Raw genomic sequence first — 9,088 nt, forward strand, 5'->3', positions numbered from 1 at the left:
CCGTAGGCGTGAGTGTGAATGGTTGTCTGTCTCTCTGTGTTAGCCCTGTGATAGACTGGAGGCAGCTGGGATAGGTCTCCAGCAGATTCCACGACCCCTTAACAGGAACAAGCGTTTACAGAAGATGAATGAATGAAATGTAAAATGCTATTGTAAAATTTTATTGAGTTTTATATCCGAGAATATGAATTGTGATTGACAAAGAAAAGTGTAGCTGTCATCCTGTGCACAGCTGAACTACAACTGAACCACACCGCCTCAATATATATGATAGAAGAAGAAGAAGAAGAAGAAGGCATGATTGTTAAAGTGGTTGTCTTTCAAATAATTACTGTAATTTATATTTTATTAGTCTTAATAGAAATCTACCCGTTTGGACATTTTCAACAGTAATTTATTGGGAAGGTGAATGATACTGACCTGCTTTGTTTAGAAAACTAACGCATCAGCAGAGCTGTTTACATAAAATACGAAAACGAAAGAAAAAGAAGAAGAAGAAGAAGGACGAAGCACGCATGCGCTCCTCCGCTCTTCCGCTAGATGGCAGTATGCGGCTGTTGTTGACTTGATTTTGTTTTCCGGTTTTGTGTTGATGAAGACGGAAGCTACTCTTATTTAATTTGACCCAAACAAACGCCCGCTGAACACTCTCCCACATGTAATGGGAGAGACCGACTACTGTCTTGTTGTAGTCTCACTGTGGCCAGTTTTAGTGACTGTTAACTGTTTAGTAACCTAGCCGGCATGCTAACTGTTTTGCTAGCTAACCGGCTACAACACGTCAGATGAGGCTGTCCGTGTCGCCGGTGTGACCCACAACAAACAAACGTGTGTCTCGACATTGAGATAACACGTTTTCTCGTCACGTTTTGTCATCATGTCGCTGTGGTTCAAATATTGCAACCGGTGTTTTCTGAACCGTGTGGTGACTCGGGGAGGTTTCGCTGTCAGACACATCGGACGGGCTGAGCTCCAGCCGCCGCACGCCGCCGTGAACAGATGCTGCTCCACGGTTCAGGGGGAAGTGAGGGTCAGGTTTGCCCCCAGTCCGACAGGTAAGGTCCTCATCTCAAAACACACCCTTAAAATCCCCCCTCTAAGGTGATCAAAACCGCCTCTCATTGGGATTTTCATTTCATATGATGTGTATTTAAACTCCCATGATGGAAGCAGAAGGTTGGTCTGGTCTAGGTGGGTGCTACATGTCTAAGTAACATCCACATGAATGAATGCCAGGTCCAAAAGTTTCCCAGCAGAACATTGTATTGTCACAAGATGGTCATTGTTATTTACTTCTCTTGTCACTGGTTTTAATGATGTGGCTGATCGAGGAACATGCATACAGCCAACTCACCTGTAATATAAATGTCACTGATGTTGTTTCATACCCCCTATGCTCTTGTTTATCCTTAAATCAGTTATCTGTGTGCACACTTCATACCCTTTAAGTGTTTCTACAATTAATACTTGCTGTCTCTATCCACTCTGTCCATCCCAGGACTCATGCATCACCTGTATAAGTGTTTTGTACTCTAGTTTTTATCATGTAGGTGCACATGTTCAGTTGCATATGTGAGATTATATGCTTGCTTAATCTCCTGGCCTCGAGCAGATGGGTCAGCCCGTATGAGCTGCTCAAGGTTTACTCCTGTTAAAAGGGAGTGTTTCCATGTCACCATCACCTTAGTGTTCGCTCTGGGTTCTGTAAAACGTCTTGAGAATAGTTGGCCTGTCATTGATGCTATATATGTAAAAAGTTGCATCGAACTGGATTTAATTAGCTGAGTGACTGCAGTGTATGCTGATGTTTGTACTGTGTTTTGTCAGCGAGACTGGAGACATGTTAATTAGGCTTTGTGCAGAAACAAAGCCAAGTATAACGTTCTATGTAAATGAGAAACTGACTAAATTATTGCTTTTGCTTAAGTGTGAACTTCAGCCACCCAAATCTGATCAGTGTTGTGCTGCATCTGCATGTGCAACCACAGATTTCTATCTGAAGGAAGGCAAAAGATCAACATCTAATATACCTTTGTGTTATTTATTTATTTTTTTAATGGAAGACATTTTCAAGTGTCATTGCAGGAACAGCTCAGATTAGTTCGAGAAGGCAGATTAGTTTCATTTCTAAAACCGGACTCTTGAAAAATATTGTTTTCTGTCTTCTGTCTATCCATCCGTCTCCCGCAGTCTGATGTTCTAATAATTTCTTTCTTTGCTCTGCAGGGTTCTTACATCTCGGAGGTCTCCGAACTGCTCTTTACAATTACATCTTTGCAAAGAAGTATGGCGGCGTGTTCATCCTGCGACTGGAGGACACTGATCAGAGCAGACTGGTACCAGGAGCTGCAGAGTCCATAGAGGACATGCTGGAATGGGCTGGTAAGAGACACTGGAGACATATGAGGTTGTCTTCTTTCATTTTACACAGTGTTTCTTGACTTGGGATCCAAGGGAAATTGGCTAAATTAATACAAAATATGATTTTTTAATGAGTACGTGCTGTAGAATTCTTGCACAGTGGCACCACCTATTGGTCAGCTTGTGAAACCACATTGACACCTGTAACAAACGACTAGAAAACATGAAAGTACTTTAAGTACAGCTCCAGTCATAACCTCATACAGCGGGGATCTACAACCACCACCAGCTGTACCAAAGCAAAGATTGGTGACTGTGTAGAGGAAAGGTTTGAATTAGACTTTTTTTGAACTCAGACAGGTGATTAGACTTGTTCTCTGTCCTCTGCCCGAGCTTATCTGCCTGCAGTTCATTTGTCATTGTGGACATGTCTACACAATAATAACTTTCATCAGGAAATGTCCAATGCAGATCAGAAATGTTTTTGCACAGACAGAGTTGACAAGAATGTAAACTGTTGGTTTTTGCCCCAAGCTGTGTTGTTGTTGAACAGAAGTTTGGAAAAAAGAGTTTTTCATATCTGTGCAAGGTCTGAGGAGAAGCATAGCAATTTCGTTTACACTGTTGGTGTCTGATGAATCTACTGACTGAAAAATAAGGTGGGAATTTGGGTGGGCAATGCCACTGATGGAAAGGGCGGCGCGTAATATTAGTTTACTGGGTCGATATCAGTGGTGCACTAAGGCCCGAATTGTGACCATGCTGCAAAGTCATCCACTGTACTACCAAGGTGCGTGTCCTCCTGCAGGTATACCTCCAGATGAGAGTCCTCGTCGAGGCGGCCCACTGGGTCCATACCTGCAGTCTCAGAGGCTGGACCTCTACAATGAGACAGCCCAGCAGCTTGTCGAGAGCGGTCACGCTTACTACTGTTTCTGTAGCTCTCAGAGGCTGGAGCTACTTAAAAAAGAGGCTTTAAGGAGCGGGCAGACTCCGAGGTGACTGAAAACAAACCTACAAAATCTGCACGTTTAATCCCATTGTCAGGACGCTGATTGATTTCTTTGCGTCTCCAGGTATGACAACAGGTGTCGTCACCTGCGGGCCGACCAGGTCCGGGACAAACTGGCTCAGGGAGCGTCGTATGTCATCAGGTTTCGCCTGGAAGCCGGGGTTGAGCCTTTTCAGGACCTCGTCTTTGGGTTGAATCGTCACGATGTGGCACAGGTCGGTTTTTAAAGTGGTTTCATTCTTTTTCACTGAGTTTCATGCTAAAAGATGTAGAGGCGGGACGCACACTTTGTCATTAGATATTCAGTCCATCCTGGCTCATCTGTCATTTTCCTTCATCCTGCTTTTCATACCCTCTGTTCTCTTTTCTTAGGTGGAGGGGGACCCCGTGGTGATCAAAGCAGATGGTTTCCCCACCTATCATCTCGCCAACATAGTAGACGATCACTACATGAAGATCAGCCACGTGCTGCGGGGCTCCGAGTGGCTCATCTCCACCGCCAAACATCTCCTCATGTACCGGGCTCTTGGGTGGCGGCCGCCCGCCTTCGGACATCTGCCGCTGCTGCTGAACAAGGACGGCAGCAAACTGTCAAAGAGACAGGGGGACATATTCATTCAAAGCTTCCAGAGAGACGGGGTCCTGCCGGAGGCGCTGCTGGATATCACGACCAACTGTGGATCTGGATTCAACAGTGAGCGACGGAGGAATCGTCAGGAAGTAAATGTAGGATAACAGGTGTGAGATCTGCTCTAAATCATTATCTGCTTATGCTTTCTAATAGCCAACCGAGTTGGGCGGAGGATAGATGAACTGATTTCTGAGTTTAATCCTTCGAAGATCACAACTCACTCGGCTTTGTTAGACCTGGAGAAACTATCAGAGTTCAACAGGTAAGACAAGACGATACTTTAGATGTAGATATATCAGTTTAATTGTCTAAATTCTCGTCTACATTATTTAAAAAAAACAAATTAATCCAGTGTTTTGTTGTATGTGGTTATTTAGAGATAATTACAAGCACAACTTATACACTTAAAGCTCTGTTCGGTCTAATAACCAGAAATAAAAATGAGATTATTTCCATCATCTCATCTCTTTAGTTTAATATGTTCAATCATTCCATTATAGAAAATAAACAGTGTCCTCGTCTGGTGGCCCTAATAAGCTGAGGCCTTATAATAGCTACTGTAGAAGAGGATACAAGTGGCTGAAATAACTTGACTGAGAAATGTCTACGCATTACACCCGATTAATCTTTTCGTGACTCCGGCCAGGATCCACCTGCAACAGCGAATTGAAGACGAGGAGAAGTGCTGCTCGCTCATAAAAGACATACGGGAACATATCCAGCAGGCCTACACGGCAGAGATCCAGGATGAAGAGGTGCTGCATGAGGATTATATCAGACGGGTGCTACAGTTACGTAAGGTAACCGGGTTTTACACATTTGTGTTCATGCTTAATGTTAGATGTTGAAGGTAAAAGGTTTGTTAGTGTGAGAAACAGCTTGGAAATCTGTTGCACAGCTGAGGTTGAACGTACATGAGGATAAAGGAAGGAAGCAGTAGCATCTTTCATATTTTCTTGGCAGACCAGTGTACGTCTCTTTATAGCAACTATATCTGTATTTTGTTTTTCAATTTACATGTGGTTTCTTTCTCCTATTGCTTGTTCCTACAGTCAGACAGTTGTTACTTCTCTTCTTGTTGTTTACTCATGTCCCCCTGCCTCTCCAGTGATACTGAAACTGTCCTCTTCTCTCTTCAACAGGGTCACATATCCTCCCTGGAGGAACTTTTAAGTCCTGTTTACTCTTACCTGTGGGTGCGTCCTTCCTTCTCCAGCCAGCAGGTGGCAGCACTCACCCCAGAGCCCCAGCACATTGCTTCACTAGTGCTGAAGTAGGTTGAATTCATACTTGATAACTACTGCACGCTTAACTTCACTTTAAAATGTTTTAGCTGGAGTATAAGGACGTGTGTCTGTGTGTTTAGGTTAATAGAAGAGCGAGGCGAGGCGCTGTCAGTGGATGAACTCGCTAAAGACCTGAAGGCTGTGGCCAAGCAGGCTAAAGCCACCAAGTACAGAGAAGTGATGAAGCTGCTACGTCTGGCTCTCAGCGGTCTGCAGGTACCTGAACATAGTTGTACCAACGCAGAGGTGTAGAGCTTCAACATTTCCTAACAAAAATGGAAAAAAAGAAAAAGCTGAGGGGGCGTTTTCTAGTTCTTGCTGCTTTATTTGCTTACAGTGCATAACTTCACAAATGCTGTTAGTACTTTGTGTTTGCCAAGCTACTTCAGCTTGTTTAATGATATTTTTAAATATCAAAAGGGAATCTACCGGATCTGCACATTAAAGCGTGTTTACAGGTCTTGGAGTGCCACTGCATATATCAACCTTTTGTGACTCCACAGCTGTGTGAGCAACAGGAAGTCAGTGTTACGAACTACCTGAGCTGGCAAAAACCACAACTTTGAAAATGAGTTAAATCTAGAGCTGGTGCGGGCTGCAGCTTTCTTTCTTTATTATGAAGTACCCGAGGTAACAGACGGTTGGTTTCCAGCTGAGAAGTTTGCAAACTTCACTGATCAGCCACAACATTAAAACCACTGACAGGAGAAGTAAATAACATTGACCATCTTGTGACAATACAGTGTTCTGTTGGGAAACTTTTGGACCTGGCATTCATTCATGTGGCTGTTACTTAGACATGTAGCACCCACCTAGACCAGACCAGGCACCTCCACCCCATAGCAATGACACTCCTTGATGGCAGCAGCCATCCCCAGCAGGATGCAGCCTGACACAGACACACACACATACACAAAAACGGTTTAGGAACAACTCAAAAAAACACGAAGAACAGCACAAGGTGTTGACTGTGGGATGATCCACAGAGGCCCCTCCCCTCAACCCACAGGACCCAAAGGCCCCCCACTAACCACATCCTGTTGCCAGACACCACAGGACACCCTCAGAAGGCCCATGTCCGTTCTCTGATGAGTCACAACTGTTTTGGAGGCACAAGAGAGACCTACACAATATTAGGAAGGTGGTCACAATGTTGTGCCTGATCGGTGTTTTGTCAGACGTTTGTCACTTTCTTCTCTCGCCATTCAAGGAAGAAAGCGAGTCAGTCAGACAGTCACCACCTGATCTTAGTCAAGCAGAGTCTTGACCACTTTTGTTCTGCACAACTGAACCAACTCTTCCGGCGTCTGTATTTCTGTATAATACAAATTTAAATGACGGAAAAAAATACAGACTTTCACTCTGCACCTGTCTGAGACTGGCTGCGCTCTGAGTGTTTATTCAGTCAAGCAAAGATTAATGTGTTTATTTTTCTGGTCTTATCTCTACCTCTCGCACACCACTCACATTTTAATACTATAATATAATTGAGGCGATTTGAGGAAGTTATTACACGCCTGAACCATCTTTTTTTACAGATGACTTTCATTTCTGCAAAGTTTTTAAAAAGTTTGCTTTTCGTTTCCGTCCATCCGTTCCGGCGTGACGCAGCTAAAACTTTAAAAATGCTTATTTTAAAATACTGCTGATGAGTAAGGGGTCATAAGACCTACGGCGACTCTGCCCCCCACTGTAAACCTGAACATGTACACAAAGAGGAAGTTGTTTCTGATTCGCACTGTCTGGTTTGTTTATGTTACCTCACTGACACTTCTTCCTCTCTGACTGCAGCAAGGTCCCAGTGTTGCAGAGATGATGGTGTCTCTGGGGCCTGCAGAGATCAGACACCGCTTCCAGAAACTGCTGCTGCTTTCAGAGACTAGTTAAAGACCGGACACTCTGTCACCACATCACCTTACACTCACGGCGCTGACTGGGGGGGGACATGAAGACGTCAGCTGCTGTTGGACTTGGCCCGTACGTTGAGAATTACGACACACGTGGTGATTCTTAAACTAAACATGACGCATTTAAAATGAACTTGTGGTGATGTGTTGACCGATACTTGAATTATTGCGCAAATTTTATAAAAGAGCTGAAAAACAAATTTTATGCACGTGACTTGTTTGTTTAATGCTGTTCTGTGAGATTTCACAGCGCCACCATCTAACACCATGCACGCAAGGATGGGAAGTACCTTGGAGTTTTTTTATGCAAATGTTATCATGCTTTACTTAAGAAAAACGGTTTTAACGAATGTCAGTGTGCAGGTGTGTAGTAGGAAAAGGGGAAAATACTCTAGTTTATATATGAAAAAAATCATAAAAATAGAATTTTACTAAATATTAATTACTATTTGCACCATATTTGATACTGAGGTAGCGTTCAGCTGTTTCACTCAACTGTCAGATCACTAATAAAAGCATAAATGCCTTAAAAAAAATCCAGGAAAAGCAGGTAAAAACAAGTGATTTTGTTAAAGCAAAGGATACAATATGTATTAACATCTTATGCTTTTTTGTAAAAGTAGCAACACTGAGTATAAATACTCTGTTACCAGTAAAAGTTCAGTATCTTAAATGATTTTTAAATGATTTGATGGTGATGTTATGCTGCAGAATGACCTCAATCATTAGTGGCATTGATATTTAAATATATCATGTAAGCAAAAAAAAACGTTGCTTCTTTATAAATGTGGAGCATGTTGATGGTTTTTATCTGTAACGTAATATCATATATATTTTGTAAGCTCATAAAATGCTTTCCTAGAGCCTACATCCTTAAAAATGTACCGTAACTGGTCAGTAAATCTGCCAGAAATATGTACCGTGATAAAAAGTACGCACTAATAGAAAAGTAGAAGCATAAAGAAGCATATGAAGCAACTGGTCAATGAAAGTAAAAGTACCTCAAAACTTGTTCATATGAGTCACTGTCTTCTAAAGGGCCCTAGGGAATAGCAGATCACAGATATACCGCAGTAGTATGGAGGGCACCATGTTAATACTACACTGCCTAGCCTAAAAAAAAAAAGGTCACACACTCTAATATTTCGTTGGACCGCCTTTAGCTTTGATTACAGCACTCATTCGCTGGTATTGTTTCGATAAAGCTTCTGCAATGTTACAAGATTTATTTCCGTCCAGTGTTGCATTAATCTTTCACCAAGATCTTGTATTGATGATGGGAGAGTCTGACGACTGAGCAAAGCCTTCTCCAGCACATCCCAAAGATTCTCAGTGGGGTTAAGGTCTGGACTCTGTGGTGGCCAATCCATGTGTGAAAATGATGTCTCATGCTCCCTGAACCACTCTTTCACAACCTGAGCCCCATGAATCCTGGCATTGTCATCTTGGAATATGCCCGTGAACATCAGGGAAGAAAAAATCCATTGATGGAATAACCTGGTCATTCAGCATATTCAGATAGTCAGCTGACCTCATTCTTTAGACACATAATGTTGCTGAACCTAGACCTGAGCAACTGCAGCAACCCCAGATCATAGCACTGCCCCCACAGGCTTGTACCGTAGACACTAGGCATGATGGGTGCATCACTTCACCTGCCTCTCTTCTTACCCTGATGCAATGGTTCTCCACTATCCTTTCAATTTTTAATAATACGTTGGACAGTTCTTAACCCAGTTTTAGTAGTTTCTTCAACCTCCTTAGATGTTTTCTCTCCTTGTTGCATGCCAATGATTTGACCTTTCTCAAACAGACTTACATCTTTTCCACAACCACAGGATGTGTCTTTCAACATGGTGTTTTAAGAAATGAGAAGCTACTCATTGCATCA

At 42.8% G+C, this 9,088-nt stretch overlaps 1 protein-coding gene across 1 annotated transcript; it reads left to right on the forward strand.

Annotated features, from left to right (window-relative positions):
- Positions 1-599: 599 nt before the first annotated feature.
- On the forward strand, positions 600-8,472 carry ears2 (glutamyl-tRNA synthetase 2, mitochondrial). The gene is made up of 10 exons (XM_084565300.1): positions 600-1,055; positions 2,227-2,382; positions 3,170-3,359; positions 3,438-3,588; positions 3,746-4,067; positions 4,158-4,266; positions 4,651-4,804; positions 5,147-5,277; positions 5,371-5,506; positions 7,082-8,472. The coding sequence occupies exons 1-10, from the start codon at positions 878-880 to the stop codon at positions 7,175-7,177; spliced, it is 1,623 nt and encodes a 540-aa protein (XP_084421426.1). The 5' UTR covers positions 600-877; the 3' UTR covers positions 7,178-8,472.
- Positions 8,473-9,088: the final 616 nt, after the last annotated feature.

The sequence above is a fragment of the Chelon labrosus genome, assembly GCF_963514085.1.
Source record: "Chelon labrosus genome assembly, chromosome: 2".
In the NCBI taxonomy this organism is placed as follows: Eukaryota; Metazoa; Chordata; class Actinopteri; order Mugiliformes; family Mugilidae; genus Chelon; species Chelon labrosus.